The sequence below is a fragment of the Dryas octopetala genome, chromosome 3 (assembly GCF_963921425.1).
Source record: "Dryas octopetala chromosome 3, drDryOcto1.1, whole genome shotgun sequence".
NCBI classification, from domain to species: Eukaryota; Viridiplantae; Streptophyta; class Magnoliopsida; order Rosales; family Rosaceae; genus Dryas; species Dryas octopetala.
Window position 1 is genome coordinate 9,877,078 of NC_141368.1, and position 26,801 is coordinate 9,903,878.

At 35.5% G+C, this 26,801-nt stretch overlaps 4 protein-coding genes and 2 long non-coding RNA genes across 7 annotated transcripts; 3 read left to right on the forward strand and 3 right to left on the reverse strand.

Moving 5' to 3' along the window:
* Nucleotides 1-270: 270 nt before the first annotated feature.
* CPFTSY (signal recognition particle receptor protein, chloroplast (FTSY)) lies at nucleotides 271-3,749 on the reverse strand. The gene is made up of 12 exons (XM_086236686.1): nucleotides 3,368-3,749; nucleotides 3,136-3,240; nucleotides 2,809-2,882; nucleotides 2,638-2,696; nucleotides 2,312-2,349; nucleotides 2,048-2,168; nucleotides 1,849-1,917; nucleotides 1,673-1,755; nucleotides 1,335-1,403; nucleotides 1,011-1,073; nucleotides 751-872; nucleotides 271-640 (listed from the first exon to the last, which is right to left on the reverse strand). The coding sequence occupies exons 1-11, from the start codon at nucleotides 3,680-3,682 to the stop codon at nucleotides 759-761; spliced, it is 1,110 nt and encodes a 369-aa protein (XP_086092812.1). The 5' UTR covers nucleotides 3,683-3,749; the 3' UTR covers nucleotides 271-640; nucleotides 751-758.
* Nucleotides 3,750-8,468: 4,719 nt separating this feature from the next.
* On the forward strand, nucleotides 8,469-9,345 carry BAP2 (BON association protein 2). The gene has a single exon (XM_086237539.1). The coding sequence runs from the start codon at nucleotides 8,563-8,565 to the stop codon at nucleotides 9,091-9,093; it is 531 nt and encodes a 176-aa protein (XP_086093665.1). The 5' UTR covers nucleotides 8,469-8,562; the 3' UTR covers nucleotides 9,094-9,345.
* A 2,590-nt stretch (nucleotides 9,346-11,935) lies between these two features.
* LOC147290671 (uncharacterized) lies at nucleotides 11,936-13,589 on the forward strand. Its single transcript, XR_015121433.1, has 3 exons — nucleotides 11,936-11,972; nucleotides 13,227-13,331; nucleotides 13,561-13,589. It is a non-coding gene; the product is annotated as an uncharacterized LOC147290671 (long non-coding RNA).
* On the reverse strand, nucleotides 12,656-13,219 carry LOC147290672 (uncharacterized). The gene is made up of 2 exons (XR_015121432.1): nucleotides 13,035-13,219; nucleotides 12,656-12,915 (listed from the first exon to the last, which is right to left on the reverse strand). It is a non-coding gene; the product is annotated as an uncharacterized LOC147290672 (long non-coding RNA).
* Nucleotides 13,590-18,034: 4,445 nt separating the features above from the next.
* On the reverse strand, nucleotides 18,035-22,122 carry LOC147290673 (E3 ubiquitin-protein ligase At4g11680-like). The gene is made up of 5 exons (XM_086237229.1): nucleotides 21,286-22,122; nucleotides 20,517-20,636; nucleotides 20,269-20,401; nucleotides 18,981-19,142; nucleotides 18,035-18,526 (listed from the first exon to the last, which is right to left on the reverse strand). Exons 1-5 carry the CDS (start codon nucleotides 21,786-21,788, stop codon nucleotides 18,350-18,352), a joined length of 1,095 nt encoding a protein of 364 aa, XP_086093355.1. The 5' UTR covers nucleotides 21,789-22,122; the 3' UTR covers nucleotides 18,035-18,349.
* Nucleotides 22,123-22,918: 796 nt separating this feature from the next.
* LOC147290674 (Tetratricopeptide repeat (TPR)-like superfamily protein) lies at nucleotides 22,919-26,626 on the forward strand. 2 transcript variants are annotated; one of them, XM_086237431.1, is made up of 3 exons: nucleotides 22,919-25,608; nucleotides 25,722-25,769; nucleotides 26,338-26,626. In XM_086237431.1, exon 1 carries the CDS (start codon nucleotides 23,083-23,085, stop codon nucleotides 25,513-25,515), a length of 2,433 nt encoding a protein of 810 aa, XP_086093557.1. In that variant the 5' UTR covers nucleotides 22,919-23,082; the 3' UTR covers nucleotides 25,516-25,608; nucleotides 25,722-25,769; nucleotides 26,338-26,626. The 2 variants fall into 2 exon arrangements, with proteins under 2 accessions (XP_086093557.1, XP_086093558.1); XM_086237432.1 differs by lacking the exon at nucleotides 25,722-25,769.
* Nucleotides 26,627-26,801: the final 175 nt, after the last annotated feature.

Genomic DNA, 26,801 nt, shown 5'->3' on the forward strand with positions numbered 1-26,801 from the left:
TATGGTGTAGTATTTCATAATAATATTATATGCATTTACGAAAGGGTATTTGGGAGGAAAACACCACATGCAGTTGTTAGGGTATTTGGATTGCTACTACATGAAAATTACTGCATTTCGACTGCCTAAAATTCATCCTGCAAGTTCTAATTCCTTGAGACAAAATGGCTGTAATCGAGGCTTATCGAAACAACATTAGAAACCCACCCACCCCACCCCACCCCCCCCCCCCCCTCTCTCCAGGAAGAAATAACATTAGAAACCCACGTCTTGGCACCAAAGTAATATACATTAAATCAAAGCATTGGAAAGAAACAAAGATACAGTGATATTACATTCAAATGGATGGGTTGGACATCTTGATAAAAAAGAGAGAAGGGCAAAAGAATCAGTTCGTCAATTAATCAATTGGAGCTGACATTGTCTCTCTATGTATCAGTATCATGATCTCAGTGAGGTACGAAGGGTTAGAAGTAGAACCACACTTCGTCTCTATACAGCAGCAACCACGTCCTGAAGCTCAAGGCTTCACCACTTTGTAGTCTTAAGTTGTAGGCTGCCCGGTGCTCTTCTAAGTATCAATTTATTTTATGCCCAGCCTTAACTGATTTGTTTGCTCTACTTCTAGTAAAAGACAACCCTGTGAAATGGCAAAGATAATATCATTAATAGAAGAAACTTATGAATTAGTCAGATTCAAAACATTAAATATCATGATTCAGTAGGTTTCAATATGTGGCGCTCTCCAACCTTAAGGACTATGAAAATATGGCATTAACAAAGGCCTCTGCATCAAAGGGTTGGAGGTCTTCTACACCTTCACCAACACCCACAAACTTTACAGGGATGCCAAGCTCATTGACCACACTGACCTAAAAGAAGATACGATCTTAAGATTAGTAAAGGCTCTGAAAAAGATTTGAGAATACTTTTTAAGTCTTGAAACAACAGAAGCTATGCCAATATATGAATAAATCAAAAACGATATGGAACAGAAGATTTGAACATACCACACAGCCACCTCTAGCAGAACCATCAAGTTTTGTCAAAATCAAACCGGTTATCCCAACAATCTGTCAAGATATTTAAAAGGTAAACAATCAACACAATAACAAACTATGGTGTAGTAAAACTGCACAAAGAATTAGAATACCAAATTAAGGAAGGGAAATATATTTAATCAAATATCTAACTGATACAAGTAGAATAATAACATATTGCACCCAGATCACAAAAGGGATAAACTAAAACATTCTTGGAACAAACAAGACCATACAAGGAAGAGCCAACCATCTTAATCCAGAAGGTCAAGGCTAAGAAGTTAGGAAGATTACTTCATTGAATTCTCTTGCTTGTGGAAGCATGTTTAAACCAGTGGTCCCATCCAGAACTTGTAGGATCTCCTGCATGTATTTGAAAAAATCTATATATCTTGAGCACATTTAAAAGTATTGTCACAAGACATGTGTAAGAAATAGGAAAAGTTACTATTTCGTTCATAATCATTAAAAATTCTTCTCTGTCATTCCACCCAAATAACCCAACACAGTGCTACCACATGGTGTACATACATTATCAATTAACGAGTCAACAGGAAGTGTGTATGTCACAAGCCTTAATTAATAAATCTGATAATAGAAAGATGATAAAAGTGTCAAACAGCTGATCTCACATTGGGAGCGCCAGGAATGACTTTGGCCACAGCTTTCTTACATGCAATCAACTCTTCCATCAAGCTGTAATTAGTGTGCAGACCTGAAATTATAAATAAAGCTCTCACCAATAATTGATCAGCTAAGCTCACAAAATTATATTAAGAGCCAAGTACGAAAAGTTTTCCAAACTTACGTCCAGATGTGTCACATAAGACAATATCATAACCTTGTTCTTTTCCTCTCTTCACAGCCTGAGAAATAACTATTCAGAAAGCACTTTAAGACTATATGTCAGTAATTATACCATGTCACTTGAATTCTTATAGACAAAACAAGACTAGAAAGGAAAAGCAAATATAAGTTGATCTGTCTCTTGCATTCAAGTTGTCTACCTGATGCTGCTTTGGTCTTCTCTTTTTCGGCCACAACAATTTCACACCCAGTCCTCTCAGCCCATATCTCCAGCTGGTCACAGGCAGCTGCTCGAAATGTATCCCCTGCTGCCATCAGTACCTAGCAAAATTCCAAATCACAAGGCAATTACCACAAAAGCCACCGAGGAATACGCATGCTTTTCTTGGATGTATCCCATCTTTCTCATATGCTTCAAGCCAATTCATTGCAGCATGGACTATGAACAGATGACAACTTCTCACCTTCACCCCTTCCTTCTTCAATCTATAAGCCAGCTTTCCTGCATGAGGATAGTTTATCAGATCATCATCAATTTTAAGGGTCCTTAACAGTTTATACTACAGAATAACAAAAACTATAAAGTATATTAAAGAAAACAGTCTGCAATGCTGGATTTATATAATGAAGTTTGGCTTAAAGTTCCCTTAAACTTAATTTTAGCTCATCTCCACTAAATTTTCCCCAAAAATACTTGCTGTCAGATTAAAAGGGTTTGGTCCGTTAGGATATCAAAATGTCTCCTAAAACCTCAGCAGAGTGCATGGTACGATCTCAGTTCCATTCTTACCAAGAGATGTTGTCTTCCCACCTCCATTAACACCTACAATCATAACCACAGCCGGTTTCCTAATGATACAAAAAAATAAAACCAACATCAAATCCAAAATTAAACATAACATAAAGATTGGAAAAGAGCTAACAAATGGCAAAAATTCTAAAACACAAAATAACCCAGGACCTATATCCAAGTTGAAGTTCAGTTTTGCTCCCTTTCGTAGTTAACAAATCCAGCACGCTCTTCTTCAATGCATCCTATAAACATCCCAATTCAGATACCACCACATTACATTTCAATTTCACCAAATCACATGCAGACGAATTAACTAACGAGCAACCACATTTGATTGCTCAGCAAACTTAAGGCCCTCCAATCGTGTTAATAGTCTTATATACCTAACAATAGTATGGGGCTAAGTTGGCTCATTTTCGGATACCGAACTAGCATAATGAATCATTAAACTAAGGTTCAAATGCCAAAAAGCTTCCTAGCAATCATAAAATCTACCTTTATTTCGCTTCCAGATTTCAACTTTCCCGCTACTATATCCTCCCTCAAACTTTCCACAATCTTAATTGTGATTTTTGGCCCAAAATCAGATACCAACAGAGCCTGAAACCAAATACAACAACAAAATCCAAAACCCAGTTATCAAAAACTAATGTTAAGCGTAAAGCGCGTACATAATCGGATTTTCCAGGAAAATTTCTCGAGAGACAAACAGAAAGAGAAAGAAAACCTCTTCGAGCTCGTCGAGGACTCGGTCGGTGTCAGCGAGGTTCCAGTAGAGCAAGAGCTCGTCGATGACGGCGAGATTGTCACGGGTCTTGGAGAAGCCCGAGAAGAGCTTCTCCACGTCGCTCTTGGCCTTCTCCTTTATCAGCCTGCCGAGGCGGTTGAAGAACCCGGTCTGCCCCGCCCGGCATTGGAACTGGGAAGTTCGGGGTCGGGTCGGGGTTAATAGAAGGAGGCTAGGAGGGGGTTGAGGTGGTGGTGAAGGTTTGGAGATGAGTGAGAGGTGAGGGAGAGACGGAGGCAAAGGCGAAGAAGCCATTGCTTTTGAGCTCTCAGAGCTGAGTGAGATAGGATTTTTCAGATATCTCAGATGGTGTGGAAAACTTTTTACCGGGTTCTGTGTTGGCGCCTTTACGAACGTCGTCGTATCTGGATGAGCTCTCCTAAACTACTAAAGGGACTTAGGGAGTGTCCTAACCTAAATTTTATTAGATTTTAAAAGTTTAATAAAATATAGGTGTGTATAACTCAAATTTTAATAGATTTCAAAAAAATTAAAGTGTCTCAAACTCAGATTTTAATAAATTTCATTAAAATTCAGGTATTCTAAAAAAGTCATTAATTTCATTAAGTGAAGGATTTTAATGGATTTTAATGCATTTTTTACACCTTACAAATTTTATGAGAATTCTAACCAATTCTTTTGAATTTTGATAGATTCTATAGATTTTAAAATCCATTAAAATCTGAGTCGGGGACACACCCCTAAACGTTTCGACTGAAATTTTTTTTTTTTTTTTCTAAATCTTATAGGAAAATTTGCAGGCCCAAAAAATTAGAGAAAGATTTAAATTGGATGACTTTTCCAAAGAGATTTCTCTCTAGTATGCCTTTATTTTTCTCTTGCAAACAAAAATGAATTTAGTATACGTGGAACTTGTAGTTCTAGTGATTAATAGCATTTACCATAACGCTCATGTTATTATATTTAAATCGTCAATCTTCAATAATGGTTGATAAATAAATTATAAAGTGCGTTAATTTCAAGGTATTAACAATTTAAAATTTAACTAAAACCACCTTTAACACACAAATTTAACTTGCAGGTAATCTTCTAGAAAACTAACTCTAACACAAGCCCAACCCATCCAAAATAAAAACTAAAACTAACATAAGCCCAACCCACTTAAAATAAAAATTGAAACTAATACAAGCCAAATTCATCCAAAATTAAAAACTGAAACTAATACAAACTCAACCCACCCAAAACAGTTTCAGCAAGCACCAAACTGAAATTGCAAACTAAAATTGCAACTGCAGACATATTTTCATTACACTTCAAACAAATAAAGTTTTATATACCAAAAAAACTAAGAAAATTTTAGAGAATAAAATTCAAAATGAACAAAACTAAAAAAAATGAACTAAAACTAAACTAAATAAGTTAAGTGACCTATAGGTTACAAATGTTACCTTATTTTTACATTTTAATAATAGGTGTATTATAGATTAAATAGGATGTTTGTCATACATCCTACACTAATTTATTCTTAAATTATAAATACATAATTGAAATTAGTATCATATTTTCATTCCACCTACCAATTTTGAATAAAATCAAAGTCTTTATGTCAATTTGACATATATTCATGTTAAATGTAGAAAATAAATTGACATAGTTTTGTACATATCAATCTTCTGAATGAACTCTTGCAACCAAAGATTTTTTTATATATATATATAAATGTATCTATATAAATTGATATTATTGCATTCTAATTCCTTTCTGATACCTCCCTAAGAAAATATCAAATAGTATTTAAACTCAAAGGTGGGGTGGCAACTAATTAAGCATGAGGGTTGTGTTTGTTGTGAGACTACCCAACACCTTATAGCAAGAGAATACGACAACCATTTTGTTTGGGTTCTCAAAGGGGTAAAGATCTCCTGTCCCCAAATTCTCTAACCCTTTTTATCTCCTCTCACATATTTTGAGGGCTTTTTCGTAATTTTTGTTTTAATTTAAAAAAAAATTTCAAAATATGTGAGAGGAAACAGAAAAAGACAAGAGGATTTGGGGACAGGAGATCTCTACCCTTCTCAAAGATACCCTTCTCTTTCACCAAATCATGTCTAAGAGAGTGATATGTGGTGTTGTCAAACTCCTCATATATATGCCTAAAAGTTAGGTCACAAACGAATGAATAACAAATTTGACAATTTAAGTAAGGGGAAGTATGCATAACTTGGGATAGATTGCTTAAGCCATTTATAGTGGGAAGTGAGTGTAAATAATATCATTATCTTCGTTGTACTTCTCATTTTCATTATCTTATAAAGAAACATGTGATAATTGTCTTAAAATTAAATTATTCACTATTATGATGTAAGATACTGTAAGGAAATTTTCAAGACGATCATGGTTAGAAAATGAGGAATGTTATTTGGGTTTCTTATAGATAGGAAGTGCATGTTATTTGTGCTCTCAATAGTTTATCCTCTTCACTTATAAAGTTGTTGTCTATACTTCACAAAATGAATTAGCTTCATGAGTGGTGATACATGATGTCACACGAATGATATATTGATACGTGTACTAATAAATGATAATGGATACATTATCTTCCAGCAAAATTTCTGCAATATTACAGTGGAGACTTTGAGAGAGGGAAGCATCAGCATGTTTCTTTGTTAATTTGTTTAGATTGACTACCAGTTATCGTTTCATTGGTAAACGCAACTGACGCAATCATACTGACGTCACGACGAAATTGTAAGTGCTCTTTTTTTTCCCCTTATATCTTTTGATAGCTGCTGACGCAATTTTAATCGAAGTGCTGACGCAATTTTAATTGTAAGTTGTGAGCTAAGTATCAAAGTTGACATAGTCAACAATTGTCCACGTCTACGCACGGGTGCTGCCCGCAGTTTATTACTCTAATGTCACTGGCTGTCTGCCACAGCAGCCAAAGGCACACCAATTGCATACAGAGATTAATATTATTATATTTATATTAATTTTAAAAATTAAAGATTTTGAGTTTTTTATTTTTGTCGGTTGAGATTATTTTGTCAATTTGTATATTTTTCAACTAAATTTAGTGAACAATAAAAGAGAAAAAAATGGTGCATGAAGAAAAAAGAGTAAGATAAAAAAAGACCTCATGTAATTGGCACATAGTGCTATACAAACAGAAATTTAGATGTAAAATGTATAAATTGACGAAATAATCTTAATTGAAAAAATTAAAAAAGTCAATTCTTAAAATTTTAAATTAGAAGTATAAAGACAAAATCGATACACGTGTAATAGTGTAAGAAGTAAAATAGCATTAATTTCTTGGATATAGACTCTCTTTTTTTTTCAATCTATTGGATATATACTTTATGCGTTTATTATTTTTCAATTTATTTAAATTTTGTATGAATCCAAAATTAGATAGTTTTGATTATCAAAATATAATATAGAACAAATCTCACACGAGAGCTAATTTGGATATCTATCACTGATCTTAATTACATTAACAACTAAATTTTTCATTTTCCAAGTCAATATCCACAAGCCACATACGTGTATACTAAGAGATATAATAAAATTAGGATAGTAGCAAGGCTCAAATTTGATAAAATATCATATGATTTGATACCACATATTATGAAGTAGTGATAGAAACGTGTACAAGATGATGATCATCTCAACTTAAAAAATATTGCATTAGAAAATTGGAATATTGGTAGATTACCAAACATTACTTTACTCATCGTAGCTTCAATGTGATTGGGTGCCAATTTCCAATTCCATGTTTGGATTAGAGTTCATTTAGGTCTCTTTTTGTTTTAGATAAAGTTAATTTAGTTTTCAAGTAGACGTAACAATAAGATTGAAGATTGTTCGGAAAATGGGATTTTCGTGAGCATTGGGATACCTTGGAATTCCAATTACTTGTTCCAAGCATGACTTGGAAATTAGAATATTCTCCCAAGTCCCAAGTCCCAACAACGCCGGCACACGCCAAAATTGAATTTCCATGCAATTGCAAATTTGCAGCTTCCCCGCCCGTCCCTCATAAACCGTCAGAGCCCACAAAATTCAAACGGTCAAATCATGCTAGTGGTTAATGGATGTTATAATTTGGGTTAGGTTCCACTAAATTTTATTTAGTTAATTTTTTAAATTAAGTTCACACAATTTAAATTTATTTTCAATTAAGTTCAGAATTAAGATTTCAACCAATTTTGTGAAGAAATTTTCATATGAAAATTACATGCAACATCATCATTTGCAAGTTTATGAGCAATATGGTCATAAAATTCGAATTACTACACTCCAGCGATAATAAAAGCAAGGATTCAAAAATTAAAATTTGAACGAAATTTTAATAAAATGTAAACTACGAGGATTTTATAGAAAAACTTGAAACTACATGACTTCAAAACAATGATCAAACTATAGGGACCAAATTGATCATTTTCCTGTTTAATTATTTGCCCATATAATTTTCTAACAATTGCAATCCAATAACATCTTATGGAGAAATTCTTGAGTACGACCATTATTTTTCTGTTTAAATATTTGTAGTTGAATCATTTATATGGAACGATTCTTCAGTGCTACGACACTATGTGTACTGTTTATTTTAAAATTCTGTAAATTTTACTTGAATTAAACACACATGTCAATACACTATTAAAATCATACCATACGCATGACACGACTATATTATGTACACTTTGGACATATTTAAGGCACCCAAAACATCTAAAAATATTTCATCTCATACGAAACACATGCTACTTTGATTAAACAAATTAGCAGAATTAAAGATAAAATGAAATTACAAAAGGATAGTAGAATAATAGCATTACATTGACCCACGTTGGTAACTTTGGCAATCCAAAGTCAACTTGGAAAAACCACCCAGATTGGGTTACCTAATTACACTTTATTTTTCCTACTGAACTCGTTTGTTTGGCGCGTCTCTAAATTAAATATAGTCCAAATTAATTCGGAAATAAACAAAAGCAGAAACAACGCCTCTGTTTCTCTCTCCCTTCTCTCAAGCTTCCAAACACTGACTGAGCCTTATATAACTACTCGCCACCACCCTCTTTTCTCTCACTGCCTCTTAATATTCTCCTTTTAACGCAAGCAATTCAACAAACACGTAGCGCGCACTTTCTCAATCTTCACAGCTAGCCATGGCAACAACAACGTCGAGGACAGTGGAAATCACTGTCATCTCCGGCGAGGACCTGCGACTCAACCGAAAACCCATCAAGAAAAACGCATTCGCCACCGTCCGTGCCGACGGCGACGCCAAGTTTCGCACCACCGACATGGACTCCGAAGGCGGCGGCTACCCCATCTGGAACCAGAAGCTCGTGCTCGACTTGCCGGCGCAGGCGAGGACCGTCACGGTGGAAGTCCAGTGCAAGACGTCTAATGGGGTCAGGACGATCGGGACGGCGAAGATTCCGGTGTCGGATTTTGTCGGGGGGTTTGTGCCGGAGAGTCACATGCATTTTCTGAGTTATAGGTTGAGGGATTACAGGGGAGAGAGAAATGGGGTTGTGAATGTGTCGGTGAAGGTGAAGGTGCCGGAATATTCGTTGTGCTCTACGACGTCGTCTCAGAAGCCGAGGGTGGTGGGGTTTCCGGTGGGGGAGAGCAGTTTTGGGGGTGGCGTTGTGACTGGGGTTCCGGTTTGGTGTGCATATGGACGACATTGATGACTTGAAGTTGAAGATTTCAAGATTACCAGCACCCACCAAAACCAAAACCAAAAAGAAAAGAAAAGGAAAAAACTTTCTCTTTTATCGTTTTTGGTGGAAAGAAAAATGCATTTAGTAGTTTTATACATCACACTCACTGAAAGATTGAGATTGTTAAGGTTGGTAAATATTAGAGATCGAGGAACATTGTTTGAGTCTCTTTTGTGTTCGTGAAGGAAATTTATTTTTAAATTTTATGCAACAAGTTAATCCATTGCTCCCATAAAAAAAAAAAAAAATCATCGTTAAATTCCTAGATTGGTAGTAGTATTTTTGTTTATTTAAAAAATTATTATATATAACCATAGTATTATCATATACAGTAATGATCACTCGCTCACCATAGAGAAGGGAATTTCCCGCTCACCTAACCACCCAGCAACAAATTTCAATGATCAGAACTGTATTACTATCAACATAATTCCAACCTTATCTGACGAACTATATTTATCTGCAAAATTTAGAGGACCAAACAATTATCGATTTGGGTGATTTTTTACAGGAACGATCCTTAAGGATGGACTTTATAAATGGACAGTCACGATTAGGGCTGCCCATTGGTTTGGTATTTACCGAACCGACCGACTACCGATCGAAATTTTTTGGTTTGGTAAATCGATTTTAACATGCCGAAAATCGAAAATCCGAAACCAAAAAATTACCGAAAAAGTTGGTTTGGTTTTGGTAAAAACCGAAAAAAGTTGGTAAACCGACCGATTACCGAAAATTATGACCGAAAGCAACCGAATCGATTATTACCGAAAAAACCGAAATATATACCGAAAAATCCGAAACAATTACCGAAATTTAGTTATATATATTTATATGTAATATTATTACATTAATGATTTAATATGGTTAGTATATGGTTATATATATTTATATGTATTATTATTACATTAATATGCTTAGTATATAGTTTATATACTTTATAGTTTATGTTTATATAGTACATAGTTTATAATACCATATAGTTTATATAAATATATAGTTTATAACTTTACTAACTTTATATAGTATATAATTTATAACTCTATATAGTATATAGTACAAAGTATAAACAACTTATATAATAATGTTTTAATATATAATTTCAGTTATACTTATACCCTATATAATAATATTACTAATTAGTATATAGTTTTAGACTTTTAGTTATAGTTTATATGAGATAAATCATAAACTATAAACTACATAATAATATTACTAATTAGTATATAGTTTTAGACTTTCAGTTATAGTTATAGTAATATTATATCATATACTTGCTTATACCTATACCCTATATAATAATATTACTAATTAGTATATAGTTGCTTATACCTATAATATATTTGCTTATATCTTTGCTTATACCTATATAATAATATTACTAATTAGTATATAGTTTTAGACTTTCAGTTATTCTTATACCCAATTGGGACATTAATTTGCTTAGTATATAGTTTATAGTTTATAATTTATAATTTATAATTTATATAGTATATAGTTTATATATGTAGTTTATAACTTTATATAGTTTGTAAACTTTGTATAGTTATATAGTATAAACTATATATACTAAAAGTATAAAACTATATATTATAGTTATAAACTTATAACTTATAAGGTATATCCATATATGGTATAGGCTGTATAGCTATATAGGGTATAGACTGTAGACTTATGAAGTATATTAGTATAGACTATAGGGTATATACTATATAGTATACTTGCATAAGATATAGGGTATAGGATTATAGTATACTAAATTACTAATATATATGGGATATGGTATATGGTATATGAGTATAGGACTATAGAGTATAGGGTATGGTATATGGTATAGTGGCTATAGCCATATAGGGTATAGGGTTTAGGGTTTAGGGTATTTTTAATTAGTTTTTATATGAAATCTATTAAGATTATTATAGGATCAATATATATCTAATTATGTATATAAATTATATATATGTTTTATATAAATTATAAAACACATAATAATTAAAAGTTTAAAACATATGTAAATAAGTTAAATAACAAAATAAGTAAATATGTAAGTGATGTATAAGGTTTTTATTAAACTAGTTAATACTTAATAGTTAATACCCTAAAGTTCTAAACAATTAGAAATTTCAAACTAAAACAGAAAATAACTTTGGTCAAAAAAAAAAAAAAAAAAAAAAATCACTAAAAGTCTAAAACACAAACACAAATCAGTGAACGCTCTCGATTCAGAACTCAAAATAGATAACCCTAGCCGCCTAGCCTCACTCAGACCCTCTCTCGCCTCGCCTTCGCCTCTCTCTCGCCCTCGCCTTCGCCTTTCTCTCGCCCTCGCCTTCGCCTCTCTCTCACTCAGACCCTCTCTCGCCGAGTCGCCGCCTTCACCCTCGCCTTCGCCTCTCTCTCGCCTCGCCTTCGCCTCTCTCGCCTCGCCTTCGCCTCTCTCTCGCCCTCGCCTTCGCCTCTCTCTCGCCCTCGCCTTCCTCTCGCCCTCGCCTTCGCCTCTCTCTTCCCCTCGCCATCGCCTCTCTCTCGCCGCCTTCGAGAGAGTCTCACCAAAAACGCAGAAATCAAAAACTCACTCAGACTCTCTCTCTCTCACCGAGTTTCGATCTCCCAGAAACCATACACTCTGTCTCTATCACCCAGGTTATAGCTTCGATTTGTTTACATTTGATTTTGTAGTTTTATTCATCTGTCAATCTCTTTATCTTGTTTATGAATTAATATTTGGATTTTGTACTAATTTACGCAGGCTCAGAAACAGTCACTTGCAGCAATTTAACCTGAAGCCAAGACATGTTGAAGTGATACCCTGATGATCAATGAAGTCTGTTCACCAATGTAATCTGGTATCTAATAAATTTCTTGACTGAACTATGTATGCTAAAGTTACAATATTTATTGCATATCTATCTGCCACAAGATGAATGTTAGTTCAGATTTGCATATCTAATTCTGATTCCCTTCTGAAATATATGGTGGACAAGATTGTGCATTGGTAAATATTCTGTGAGATTCATTCATATACCATTTAGATCTGGCTTTTAATATATTGGAGAGTGCTAATCTAGTTTTTGAAACTTCTGGTAGAGAGACCATTTAGATTTCAGGTTGTATTTGAAAGATTGACATGGAGATAAAAAATTGAGATTTTGAATATAATTGCCAAAGCAGGGCCACAAGTGAAATTGCTTATGAATTTTCATATCCACTGCAGGAAATTGCTTATGAAAATTCTAAGTGTAGGAACTTTCAGCATGAATTTCTGCATATTCAATTTTACTTGGTTCATTTATAAACAAAAAGAAAAATGCTTTTGCAGATCAATTTTGTGTCATCAAAGAAAACTACTTTGCTTGAGTGATGTTATAGGGTTTATTGCAGGGAATTTGCAGTTGAAAGATGTATATATATACTCGATTTACTATATTCACCATGGGCCAGTATAATTTGATAAAGAGCACACATAATACAATCCATTAGAAATTAGTCTACTGATCCTTACAATTTGTTCCTCCTGGGAAACACTACAAATACACAAAGATAAATTTGTATTGGCCACTTATAGTTCATATCATACAACAGTAATAGGTTAATAGCAGTAGCAACAAGGCTTAGGTGAAATTAATCATTCCATTATTCTACCCCTTCATAGCAGACACTATAAATTGCAGCATGAGATGCCTTTATTCCTTCAAATTTTCCTTCTAAGCTTAGAGGTCCACAGAATCCCAAGTATGAGAAGCATTCATTTTAATCATCACAGTTCCCTTGTCAAAACCAAATGCAACCCTGCAGGGAGTAGTATATATCACTAAGTACACATCACATTTTCCTCAGTTATTGCATAACATTATCTGATTTTGAGGCAATAAATTTTTCCACCATAACATGTTTGAATATCTACTTACTTGTGTGATCCTTTCATGTGTCCTATATTGCTAAGTATCTAGTTAATTAATTTTCTGTTTGAAGCAGTAGTTATGGTTTCTTTCAAAAGATATGAGATACAGAAACCATTATTCCATTTAATTCAGATGTCTTGAAACCCCTTGAAGATTTGATTAAACTAACTGATCAATGATGCATATAATTAATTGAAGGAGTATTTTATTCGTCACATGGATGGTTGCACCCTTGATACTGAAGGAGAGAAGGAAAGGGTCATCAAATGTATTGATGCTGCAATTCGAAGAAGAGTAAGCGAGGTTAGTGAAAAGTCTATCCAACAGGAAATGCTCAATTTAATTAGCATTATTAATAGGATAATCACAATTTACAAATAATAATATGTTTTCCAGTCCCTAACAGAATGGAAAAATAACTAATCCATACATTATTACAATTTTTCATTCATATGTATCATTATTTATTTATGTTCTTATCAGCACAGTGGTTACTTTTTATACACTCAAATCTTGTCTCTTCAGATTTCAGCAAATTACATAAGCACCCCTGGGAAGTTGATATGCTGCAGCCCCAGGTCTTGAAGCCTTTGACCTTGAAGTTTAGAGAGTGATCTTCAATATTTTATTTAGTAGTTTATTTTCTGAATTGTAAACTTTGTTCTTATTAATTTGGGTTTATTGTAATTTCTGGATTATTCTAGTTAATTTGGGTTTTTTTAATAGTTTATAATCTCAATAGTTGATACTTGATAATTTGATCTTTGGATATGTGATAATTTGATTTTTGGATATACTGATATACTTGATTATTTGATCTTTGGATATGCTGATATGCTTGCTGGTTGTTTGTGCTGGTTGTGTAATCTAATTGTAATATTAATAATTTAATATATATATATATAATTGATTGGATTCTTAATGCTAATTGTTATATTGGATTCTTAATGCTGATATGTCTTGCTGGTTGTGTAATGTGTGTGTGTGTGTGCGCAGGGAAAAGGCCTAAAAGGCTTGGATTTTTTTGTTTATAATTTTTTTTTTCTGCTGTAAGCTATAATGAACATTGTTTACCAAAATACCGAAAATACCGAAAATTACCGAAAATTGAAGTATCCGAAAATTACCGATTACCGAAAAAATCGATTTGGTAATCGGCATCCAAATTGAATTACCGAAAATGTTGGTAATCGAATCGGTAAGGCCATTTACCGATTCGATCCGACCGATGGGCAGCCCTAGTCACGATCATAGAATTTCCCGCACCATGGTGAGCGGAGAATTTCCTGCTCAATGGTGAGCGAGTAATATATCTGTTATCAGATAAGCTTTCACATAACATTAATTACCATATCTCCTAAAGATTTTTTATTAATGATTCATTGAAAAAACTTAATTAGGATATCAAGGAAATCTTGTCAACATCTTTCCTTAGGATAACTTTCATTGAGAAACCATCTTCCCAATTTGGACAACTTTCCTTAGAATATGAATTATCTCACCTCTAAGTAGTATCATTAGAGGGCAAATTACTTGATTTCTAAGTACGTAGTATCTCCCACCATCTTCTCATTTTTATTAAGAGTGAGAAAAGAATATCTCAGTTCTCACACTCCACTCGATCTCCATACTACAAAGGGAAGTACTATGACTCATCTTCTACTCTTGTACATCTCTTTCATTCTTGTAGATATATGGTCTAGTACTGATTATTTGGCCACTGAACATTTGGTACAGTAGATGCCACTGAACATTTGGGATAGTAGATGGCACTCAATCTCCCTTTATCATAGAAAGACCTGAATTTAAATATCATGGATGCCAATTAATCAATAAATAAAAAAGTGATGATTATTTGACTTTTTACTAAGAAAGGAGTATTGTATAGACCGTTCTTTACATAACAAGAGTCATTTTTTTTAGTGAGGGCAACTTTGTTGGGCCCATTTTGGAATGTGGCTTTATAATTCAAATCTTTCATTTTTTAAATAACAATCTAAAAATTATTTATGCAAAAAAATCACGATAATTAAATGATTTTAGATTTTGTTGAATGTTTGATGATCTTTAATGATAATATAAAAAAGAGACGGTTCAAATTGTTTAAATACATTGTAAGAGTAGTCCTACAATGATATCCCTACTTTTCTTATAATGAGGGCATCCTCGTGGACCTCGTTTGAGAATTATTCTACATAACAATACCCCGAATAAATATATATGATATAATTCGGAACACAAGACTAACAGTATTATTACAATTAAAATGAAGAAAAGTTAAGACTTCCAATTAAATTGGACAACAGACAATTATAAAATGGGATGACAACCTCATCTAAAAATGTAGATAGCTTATTTCGCTGACTGCACCAACCATGAGACAATCCTTTTAAGTTCTTAACAAACCAACCCAATACAAAATTTGTGCAGTCTAATGTTGAAAATTGGCATAGAAATGCCCTTTTTTTGTTTTCTTTTCTCTTTGTTTATGCCAACACAACACATTTACAGCGTGGGATATTGGTATGGTCAACATGAATTCATCAAAAGAACAAATATCAAATACTAGTAAATTGAAATGTTTATGCATTCTAACTATGTTGGCATATTTTAAACAGTGAAAGTTGGCCATAATAAAACTTGCATGGAATATATCCAGTAGATGATAGGAAACTTTGGGTTAAAAGTCATTGAAACCGCAGCACAACGTTCCAATAACGCAGACTCCTTTGACTTTAATTTAACGATCGAATGACCTTCTGAAAGTCATGGGCGTGTCACGTGTGTAGGCAGAGCCTTCCAAGAAGCACCCGTGGTTCAATGGTAAAATGATCTATTTATTGAATATATAATATAGGCATAAGACACATAACTATATAAGTTATTTTAACAGGGTCCATAAACTTTAAAATATTTCAAATATACACCTGATCTATTATCTAAATTGAAAAATGAATTTTTGTCCATTGATTCGTTGAGAGATTAGTTAAATAACAGCTTGGCTTTTGCTGACCGGGATTACTTGACGACGTGGCGCTGTCTCAGTAAACATTTCCCGCCAAATGAGCTATACGGCCCACAATTTAATAATAATAGAGAGAGAGAGAGAGAGAGTTTGTGGGCCCGTGTCAGTGGTTAGGTGGACTCGTGTCGCTCATTTCCCGCCAAATGAGTGACACAGGTCCACCTAACTCCTGACACGGGTCCATAAACTCATCATCTCTTTCTCGCTCGTTGAACACAAGTGAGGGATTTATATTCGAATTTAGGGAAAAACGTGATGTTTTTGGGAGACTAAATGGTTATAAGAGCGTTCGACGAGCGGGAAAGAGGTGATGGTGTGTGGGCACAAGTCAAGTGGACATGTGTTGCTCATTTGGCGGGAAATGTATGCTGAGTTGGTGCCACGTCGCCAATTAATCCCCGTTAGCAAAAGCCAATCTGACATTTAATTGATCTCTCAGTAAATTGATGGACGAAATTTCATTTTTCAATTTATATAATAAATCATGTGTATATTTGAAATATTTGAAAGTTCGTGGACCCCGTTGAAATAACATATATAGTTATGTGTTTAAATTAAATTTATGCCTAATATATATATATACATGCTCCTTCTATTGAGGTATACCTCAACTTATATATATCGATGAAACCGTCCATTTGTTTTTTCAAAATTAGATAGGTAAATGATTTCCGGTTTGACTAATTTTTTGCAAGGATAATTTATCAATGAAGATGATTCTTGCGAACGGTTTGGATTGACACAAAACGACTCGTGTGGGCTCTAACAGAGTATGCCTCAACATAAATAAGTTGAGGTATACCTCAATAGAAGAAGCATGTGTATATATATATATATACATATGGGTGGATCCGTCACATTATATTTTTGACACAAATTTTTAATAAGACCTACTCCATATAGGATTTCAACGATCCGAACCGTCTATATTTTAGGTCTTCATTAAATGATCATTTTTGCAAAAAATTAGGTAAATCAGAAATCATTTACCTACAAAATTAAATGATCAACAAAATAAACACTTGAAGTGTTAATCATTTAAGGCCCGTTTGACACTGCTTCTTAGAAACGCTTGTAATCAGTAGTGCATTTGATAGAAGCGCTTCTGCTTATAAGCACATATAAATTTTTATAAAAATTTCAAATGCTTCATGTAAAAGCACTTGGAAGTGCTTCTCAAAAATAACTTAAAAGTGCTTTTATAACCCAGAAGTAATTTTATTTATTTCTGTCAAACGCAGCTAAAAGCGTTTTTACTAATCTAAAAGCGCTTTTACCAATTCTAAAAGCAGTGACAAACAGACCCTTAAACTTATATGGTAAATGGTTTTAGATTTACCTAATTTTTTACAAGGATGACCCCTTAATGGAAACCTAAAAAATAAACGGTTCGGATCGTTGAAATTGTATATGGACTGGACTCCATTGCAAACTTGTGTAAAAAATATGATGTCATGAATCCTTCTTATATATATATATATATATATATATATATATATAACCCTTTTGTTGAGATATATTTCATCTTAAATATAATGAAGTATGGTTTGTAAGACTCACCTAGCATTGTAATTCAATAATTGAAATCGCCTATTTTCTAAATCTCTATGCAAGGATCATACTTGCAAAAAATTAAATAAATCAGAATCATTAAGACATTTAATTGTAATTAAATAAATAAATAACATAGTAATTTAATAAACACTTGAAATAATGACTCTTTAATTAAATAGTTAAATAATTTTCGATTAGTCAAATTTTTGGCACAAATAATTTTTATACAAAAATTTAAAAGATAAACGACTTCGATTATCAAATTATAATGTAAAATAGATCTCACAAATCATACCTCATTATATTTAAAATGAGGTATACCTTAACAAAAAAATTATCTCTCTCTCTCTCTCTGTATATATATGTAACATAATTTTTTGTTATCCGGGTATCATACATAGTCTACAGCTAGATGATACTTGAAACTGGTCGCTCTTGGCAAAAGGTGCAGGCCCTTCTCAATTTCATACATTGAGCATTATAACCATAAACTATATTTCTGTTTTTCAACATTACAACAAGTTGGTTGACATCAACACACACATATATATATAAACATTGAATAAAAAACATTTAAAAATGGAGATACACTTGCTGCAACACTGACGATATTCATTTGCTGATGGAGAGCGTGCCTGCGGTTGCCTATACAAAGAAACAAGGAAGCACCATGTGTGTACACAGAACCAGGGAATGATGCTTTTGATCGGCAGCACTCTTGAGAGAAAGTACTTGATCCGTTTTACACTTCTTCCCTACCACTTTGGTTACTAGGCTTCAAAATGTTGAACTTGCACAGAGGGCAGGTAGCATTGATGTGTAGCCATTTGTCTATGCAAGTGCAGTGAAAATGATGATGGCAAGGAAGTTCGCGTAATTCTGCACCATTGTCGTAGGCAGAAAGGCAGATGCAGCATTCCTGCAATTTACCACAAAAATTCATGTCATAAGGGCAGTCTATTCATCAACTTCTTCACCGCGATGGAATGTAAAATCAAACCTCAAACCAGCACTTGGTTGCATGTTAGTTATGCAGACACAAGATTGTAAAGTTTCAACCTTAGATTTTTAAATGGTATGAATTTTGGGAAATTCAAGAACTCCAACCCACCTACTTTTAGGAAGCAATCAGACCACTCTCTCTTGCTCTCTCTACGTTTTTTTTATTTTTTATTGAAAAACAATTTTGGACAAGGAGAGGGGGTTGATGGGAAGGAATACCAATGAAAGTCCAAAGATCAAAAGCTGTGGCACCAACAATCAGATTACCGACTCACTTATGGGGCTTTAACTGTCAAAATTATATAACAGATTACAACAATAAAGCAGTTAGGAAAGGACAGGACCTAATAAAAAGGCACAAAACAACTTACAGCATCATCCCGGGAAATAGCGTGCTCATTTGGATTGGTGCCACATTCAGTCATTAATCCTCCAAAAGATTCTTGGACCTCGCCATTAACTTTCTCAAAATCGCCTATCCTGCGGAATTTGAACTTCGGTAATCTATCAATCTCTTCCTCTGTAGCCCCCTCCTGTTTTCATGCAGACGTGATATGATACATATGATTGAGTAGAATAGCATTATTTCATTGGTGCAAAATGAGCAAATTTAATTAAGAAGCCAAACATTTTTTCCTTTGTTTTTCTCCCCTTCATTAGCAAAGAACCTAAGAAATCTACCAATGAAGCAATTACCCAATTACCCAATGCAAGGTAAAGGATCCTCTAGATTTGTATGGAAAATGGAAAGGACTGGTTCTTCAATCTGTACCGTCAAATGGCACAGGCCGCCCTGATTAGGGTGGCTAGCAAAAAACTCAAACTTTGACATAAATAGAAAACAAAATCAATCCAATGCATCAAGGCAACAGTGTACACAACCATGAGTCCTTGGTCATGATGTTTTCCTGGTTTCTTTTTAATCCAAATAATACTCAAAAAATATTAATCATCTGTCCAAACCCACAGCACAACACACCAGAAAATTTGAATATTTCTAAAAGGAGTTCATAATGGTCCTCCCCCACGAAAAATTTAAGAGAGGACTCAGTTTCACCAGCAGTTTGGGAGAGTTCTCAAGCAATATACATTTATTTACAATAAAATGCTCCAATATCGTGAAAAAGTAGGTGCTTCCTTTAGATTCATCACTCAAATAAAAAATTTATATCAATGCTGAAATCAACTCTTTCAAGGGACTCAAACTGGTGCCAATTACACAAGGAGAGGGAGGACGGATGAGAAAGTACAAAGTCAGATCAAATTCTCTGATACAAGCTTTAGAACCCATTGATAAAGATTAATGTCAAATAAAAGCGAGTCAGCAAATACACATGCAGATTAGTAAGATCACAAAACACAACTATGACCAGCAAGCTATTGCTACATAGTCAAGTATCATTGTTTTTCCATTCACATATTACCACAATCTGAGCTTATGGCACATATCTTGAAGAGATTAATTCACTTGTCTTTTATTACTCAACATGCTATATTATATTATCATGTAGAGCATGTAAAGTCTCATTTATGCCTACAAGAGCTAAAAATTTAAAATTAGCTTCAGGTGAACGTCACAAGCTTAGAGGAAAGATTATATTGTTTACTCTTTCTACACAATAACACTAAAGTCTGCATGCATTCCTCATGGTTGTCTACCTGATCTGTCACGGCATATAAGATTGCAATTATGCATGGCAGACAGCAGCAGACTGCAATACCAACAAGACATGCAGCAGCAACACATATAATGACGAAGACCATATCGAATGCCAAAAATGTAACACAAAGCCTGCAAAACAGACCTGTAAGTAAGTAGTTAAAACACGCACACCCACACACACACACACACTTAAGGCAATTACTCAAAAGAAACCACTTTAGAGGAAAATCTGTTCAAGCTTAACCAGTAAAGATGAGGTGAATCGCATAGCAAAGTTTGGCCACCATCAGTCACCCAGTAGAATCCAATGACCCACCAAATAAATGAAAACATGGTATTGGCCGACTCCAGGTGCTTTGTGACACTGTTGCAGCAAAAACCGAGCATAGTTATATATATTTTCATGGCATGCAGCCACACAAAGATTAGTCCCGAGTGAAGATTATCACATTCGCAACAGATTGCCAACCATAACTATCAGTCAGTCTCACTTCAAATTCACCACAAACTTAAAAAAAAAAAAAAAAAAGGAAAAAAAAGAGAGAAGAAGGACAGAATTTAAATATCAGTTAAAAGACATCATAGAATTCATACCCTGCTCATTTTTACATATCTGAATAAGGATAAGAATTGTATTATGTAACTATTTATGATAAGCATAAAGACTCCACTATACCAAAACGCTCACTCTCTTACACTGAGAATTAGAAACGACATTTTTCATGTCACCTCAACTAGACCCACAAACAAAAATCCTCCCATATCCTCCATTTCAAACATATGCATAAACTATAAATAACTACATACATTAAAACCAATTGAATATGCATGCAAGATTCTTTTTTTGCTAGAAATGCAACATTTAAATCAAGGCTCACAAGTTTACACTATACTATCAGTCTACTACTAAACCTAAGGCCTAAACCAAAAAGATTATTTTCATTAAGTTTGATATTCATTTACTGCATTCTGAGCCTAAAACCAAAAAAAAGAAAAAGAAACTCAAACTCTACCTTGTATCTTCATCAATCTCGCCCGGCTCACTCTCATAATCTTCAGCATCACTCCCAGAGACCGAACTCTCACCCCCACCACTTTCCCAAGAACCCAAACCCACCTCACGTCTCCTCTTCCGATACTCCACCACCACACACCCAACATGAACCAGACACTGCAAAGCGTACCCAGACACCCAAAGCCTCAAAGGCACCAAAGGCTTCTCCTTTACACTCAACCCCATCACCGTGAACCCAACACCCACAAACGCCAAGTTCCACAGCAGGTCCAAAACTATAACGGGCTTCGAGTAGGCCCAGTTGCTCTGGCGCCCTTCAAGTTCTTCGGCGGCGTTCTCTCGGACCCGAACCGAGTGTTCCCGGAGCATCATCCGGCGCCCGCTGGCGCGCCGGAGGAGCCGAGCCGCCCCGCGTAGCGGCGGTGGCGCGCGGCGCACGAGCCGACGGCTCCGGAGGAGGTTGTCGGCGATTGAGTGGCCGAGGAGCGGCGAGGTGTCCATGGCCTATTCTAGAAAGAAAGATGAAGACTTTGAATTGGGTTTCTTGGGATTTGGGAGTTCGAAATTTGTGGGCTTGTGGGTTTGTGAATTTGGTGTTGGATGATTGATTTTTGGAGGGTCGAAATGGAACTTACATGGGTTGCTGTAATTCATCTGAAAGAGAAAAACTTGAAGGTGGAAGCTGAAGCATTTTGGAGCTAAAACTGGGTCTGTGCAATTGGGTCTTGAGAGAGAGAGAGAGAAGATGTGGAAGGTGACCTGGTATAAAAAGTGGGAGCTGAATTGGGTTTTTTTCCTTTGTGCATTCGGGTTGGAATTTTGAAAGAGTGATTTGATGGGTTGTTTGTTTGGACTTTGGGGATCAAAGCTGCTTTTGTTTGTATCTGATTGTTTTGAATTTTGAGGTGTGTGAGTGAATTCAAATGGGATTGAAAGTTGCTGTTCACGGTCCGTTTTCACTTCTAAAGGAAATTGTAATTGTTTTTGGTTATATGTGTTTGAATTCAGATTTCGAAGAGAGTAGAAATATATACGGAATCACAGTTTATCCCATTATAAACGAAGTGGATCATTTCATTGCAATGGAGGCTACCAAAAATAGTTGGCTTTGAGCCTTTGAGTAGATAAAAGGAGCCTTCAAGAAAGAAAACAAAGGTTGGGATGGGTAATGGGTGGGGTTACTGCTCACATAAACATTACATGGCTCGTAGGGGAAAGTGGAAACACTACTTGTGTTGTGTAACACTCATTACCAAAACAAAAGGGAGACTCTCATCCTTCCAATTAAGCCGAAAGCTACAAAGATGTACATACAACACACGCGCCCGTTGGCTGTCTCTGTCTGCTGGACTCCTGCCACTGGGCCACTAACAAGTTCCCGCCAAATCGCTTCATCTCGGTGGCATTATTATCACCGCCAAAACAAAAGGGAGCGTATGGACCATAGATCATCTAATGGGCCTGTATTAAGTTCTTTCGGCCCAATTCGGATTAATGGGCCTATGTTAAGTTATTTCGGCCCAATACAGATCCATGGGCCTGTATCAGATAAAATGACTTCAGACAAAAAAACAAAAGATATGAAATTCAAAGAATTTTTCTAATTTCTTTCAATAATTTTGTCACTTGGGGGTGGTCTTAACTCTTAAGCCTCAGCTGTATTTTGCAAAATTTGAAGCTTCATGACCAAAAAAACTGGCATTGAGAAGAGGACTTGGGTAGGCCAAGCAGTTGTGCTACCCCAACCTCACCGGGTTTCGATCCCCCTCCCTCCTCCCCTCCTAGGCCCTAGGTTATGAACAAATTAAATTCAACAACTTTGAATTTTGCCCATAAGGTTTATCAATTCAAGCTCAGAGAGTTAACCCATTTCGCCCACAGCATTGTGGATTCAACCCAGTCTAGGTTCGACTCGAATTTACTTCTAATTGAGTTGTCTAAATCTGGTCGACTCGATGAAGCCCGCCAACTGTTCGATAAAATGCCTAGCAGGGATGAGTTTACTTGGAACACCATGATAGCTGCTTATGCCAAGTCAGGAAGGCTGACTGAAGCTAAGAAACTTTTTGATGCGACCCCAAGTAAATGTTCCATCACATGGTCGTCGTTGATATCTGGGTACTGTCGAAATGAGTGTGAAAGTGAAGCTTTCCAGTTGTTTTGGCAAATGCAGTTTGAGGGACAAAGGCCAAGCCAGTACACGTTGGGAAGTGTTTTGAGGCTGTGTTCGAATTTGTGTTTGCTCCAAAGAGGTGAACTGGTTCATGGATATATGATAAAGACCCAGTTTGACAGTAATGTTTTTGTTGTTACTGGTCTGGTTGACATGTATGCAAAGTGCAAGCGCATAAAGGATGCTGAATATCTCTTTGAGACTCTGGCGGATAGGAAAAATCACGTGCTGTGGACTGCCATGCTTACTGGGTACTCTCAAAATGGTGATGGGTTTAAGGCGATTAAGTGTTTTCGCGACATGCGAGCAGAAGGGGTTGAATCCAATCAGTTTACATTCCCTAGTGTGTTGACAGCTTCTGCGTCAGTGTTGGCGCATAGTTTTGGGGCTCAGGTGCACGGATGCATTGTTCAGAGTGGTTTTGGGGCTAATGTGTTTGTTCAAAGTGCTTTGATTGATATGTATGCGAAATGTGGAGATCATATTAGTGCAAAGAAGGCTTTAAAAAGCATGGAGGTTGACGATATCGTTTCTTGGAACTCCATGATTGTTGGGTGTGTAAGGCAGGGGTTCATAGAAGAAGCTTTGTCCTTATTTAAAGAAATGCGTTCAAGAGAAATGAAGATTGATCATTTTACATATCCGTCTGTTCTAAACTCCTTTGCTACACTGAAGGACATGGAAAATGCAATGTCTATTCATTGTCTGATCGTCAAGACTGGATTTGAGGTTTATCAACTTGTGGGCAATGCTCTTGTTGATATGTATGCTAAACAGGGAAATATAGATAGTGCACTCAAGGTGTTTAAGCATATGCCCGGCAAGGATGTTATCTCATGGACCTCCCTGGTCACAGGCTACGTACACAATGGTTCTCACGAAAAAGCGATTAAGTTGTTCTGTGAGATGAGAATTGCTGGGATCTACCCCGACCAAATTGTAATTGCCAGCATTTTGAGTGCCTGTGCAGAACTGACAATTTTGGAGTTTGGCCAACAAATTCATGCAAACTTTATTAAGTCTGGCCTTCAAGCATCCCCATCAGTAGATAATTCCTTTGTAGCGATGTATGCAAAATGTGGGTGTATAGAAGATGCCAACAGAGTTTTTGACTCTATGCAAGTTCAAGATGTGATTAGTTGGACAGCTTTAATAGTTGGTTATGCCCAGAATGGTAGAGGAAAGGAATCCCTAAAATTTTACGATCAAATGATTGCAACTGGCACACAACCGGACTTCATTACTTTTATTGGCTTGATATTTGCTTGTAGCCATGCTGGTCTTCTGGGAAAAGGCCAATACTACTTCGAATCGATGAATAGGGTTTACGGAATACAACCAGGTCCTGAGCACTATGCATGCATGATTGACCTCTTAGGGCGGTCAGGGAAGCTTAATGAGGCCGAGGCATTAGTTAATCAAATGGTTGTGGAACCAGATGGAACTGTATGGAAGGCACTACTTGCTGCATGTAGAGTACATGGGAACATAGAACTGGCAGAGAGGGCAGCGAAGAACCTATTTAAATTAGAGCCCATGAATGCTGTGCCTTATGTTCAGTTATCTAACATGTATTCTGCAGCTGCTAGATGGGAAGATGCTGCAAGAATCAGAAGATTGATGAAATCAAAGGGAATTATTAAGGAGCCTGGATGCAGTTGGATTGAGATGAACAGCCAAGTGCACACCTTTATGTCTGAAGATAGAAGCCATTCAAGGACAGCTGAAATATATTCAAAAATTGATGAGATCATGATGTTAATCAGGGAAGCTGGATACGTGCCAGATATGAATTTTGCCCTTCATGACATGGATAAAGAGGGTAAAGAGCTTAGCCTAGCATATCACAGTGAGAAGTTAGCTGTTGCTTTTGGGCTTCTCACCACACCACCAGGGGCACCAATACGAATTTTTAAGAATCTCCGGGTTTGTGGAGATTGCCATACTGCAATGAAATATATTTCAAAGGTTTTTCTTCGGCATATTATATTGAGGGATTCAAATTGTTTTCATCATTTCAAAGAGGGGAACTGTTCCTGTGATAACTATTGGTAGAACGTTCATCCATTAGCCTTTTCTTTGGTGAGGGTATCAAATGGCTTGTTTGCGGTGCCTTCTTTTAAATTGTCCGGTTGCAACACTGTTAAGGTTGAGACTTGAGACCATCAACTCCCTCTCTTTTCCCACCCTTCTTTAATCTCTTTGGATTATGTTGATCTGGATTTTCACTGAAGAAACCTAAAACTAATTGTTTGACACAGATGAAAATTTGAAACTGCTGGAACCTGAATAAGCACCGACTTAAAATGGTAAAATGAATCCCATCCTTGATACTCTATATGATGTGTACTATCTAGAATCTAGCACTTTTCTGTAAGCACCTTATTTCTGCATCTACAAATGTGGCTTGCATACTTTCTTTATCTTATATGTGCATTTGAACTCTCATGTACTGCTCAAAGAGATTTCCTCATCCAATTGTGAAAAACAATTTTCCAACTCCACCAAATCATCATGTGTTGAGGATTCTGATTCATTACACTTGAGTGCAGGATATCTTGACCATACAGGATAAGAGATTTAAATACGATGCTATCTGTATGCAGCAATGTGTAGTTTAATCCAATTATTTCCTTGCCGTAAGCCAAATTTTCATGAATTTAGGTTATAATCTAATTATTTCCAAGCATGATGCAATTTGTGCATGATAAGTATGGTATTACAAAATTAATATTCTTAAACATGGATGAATCTTTGCCTGGGTATGTCATATGACATATTTTGTCATGTTCGGCATTCAAAAGCCTCTTTGGCTCATGTATTTGAGATTTGAGGCTTCAAAAACATTTTATATGATTAGTTGTGTTTATATGGCAGGGATGTACTTTGAAAGTGACTTGCAGCTGCTAATCCCAAAGCTTGAAGGACCTCAATGTATCTTCCTACCAAGATGCAAGCTATTGTGCCACATATTGCAAGTGTTTTGCATCTTCTGCAAATGGCAACTGAAAGAAAAAAAAAAAAAAAAAATCACCAGCAAATGTGCCTTGCCTTTGTTGATCTCCATCTATTTTTGAGGTGCGCCATTGTATTGAGTGAGGGAGAGAAAAAAAAAATTCATTTGTTTCACTCTAATTTAATTACCCATAAGTGATTTTCTGGTGCTAATATATATGGAAAATTGGAAATCATCAACCTCTGTATTGTTTTCATTCAAATTGTTAACATATTGGGTTGGTCACTTGGTCTTTTAAGTTGGTATGGTAGATTATGCTTTCGAGCATGCCAAATTCGTCTACAATTCTACATACAAACTTATAATCAATTCAAATTTGAAATCG

What these genes read in the sequence shown, in the direction of transcription:
- LOC147290673 (XM_086237229.1), bottom strand. Translation starts at nt 21,788, where the DNA reads ATGGACACCTCGCCGCTCCTCGGCCACTCAATCGCCGACAACCTCCTC. An exon ending in GATTCACCTCATCTTTACTG is followed by an intron (nt 20,402 to 20,516) that starts GTTAAGCTTGAA and finishes TCTGTTTTGCAG; the next exon opens with GCTTTGTGTTACATTTTTGG. An exon ending in TATATGCCGTGACAGATCAG is followed by an intron (nt 19,143 to 20,268) that starts GTAGACAACCAT and finishes GCATGAAAACAG; the next exon opens with GAGGGGGCTACAGAGGAAGA.
- LOC147290674 (XM_086237431.1), top strand. Translation starts at nt 23,083, where the DNA reads ATGAACAAATTAAATTCAACAACTTTGAATTTTGCCCATAAGGTTTAT.
- BAP2 (XM_086237539.1), top strand. Translation starts at nt 8,563, where the DNA reads ATGGCAACAACAACGTCGAGGACAGTGGAAATCACTGTCATCTCCGGC.
- CPFTSY (XM_086236686.1), bottom strand. Translation starts at nt 3,682, where the DNA reads ATGGCTTCTTCGCCTTTGCCTCCGTCTCTCCCTCACCTCTCACTCATC. An exon ending in GAAGACCAAAGCAGCATCAG is followed by an intron (nt 1,918 to 2,047) that starts GTAGACAACTTG and finishes CTTTCTGAATAG; the next exon opens with TTATTTCTCAGGCTGTGAAG. An exon ending in CTTATGTGACACATCTGGAC is followed by an intron (nt 1,756 to 1,848) that starts GTAAGTTTGGAA and finishes TTATAATTTCAG; the next exon opens with GTCTGCACACTAATTACAGC.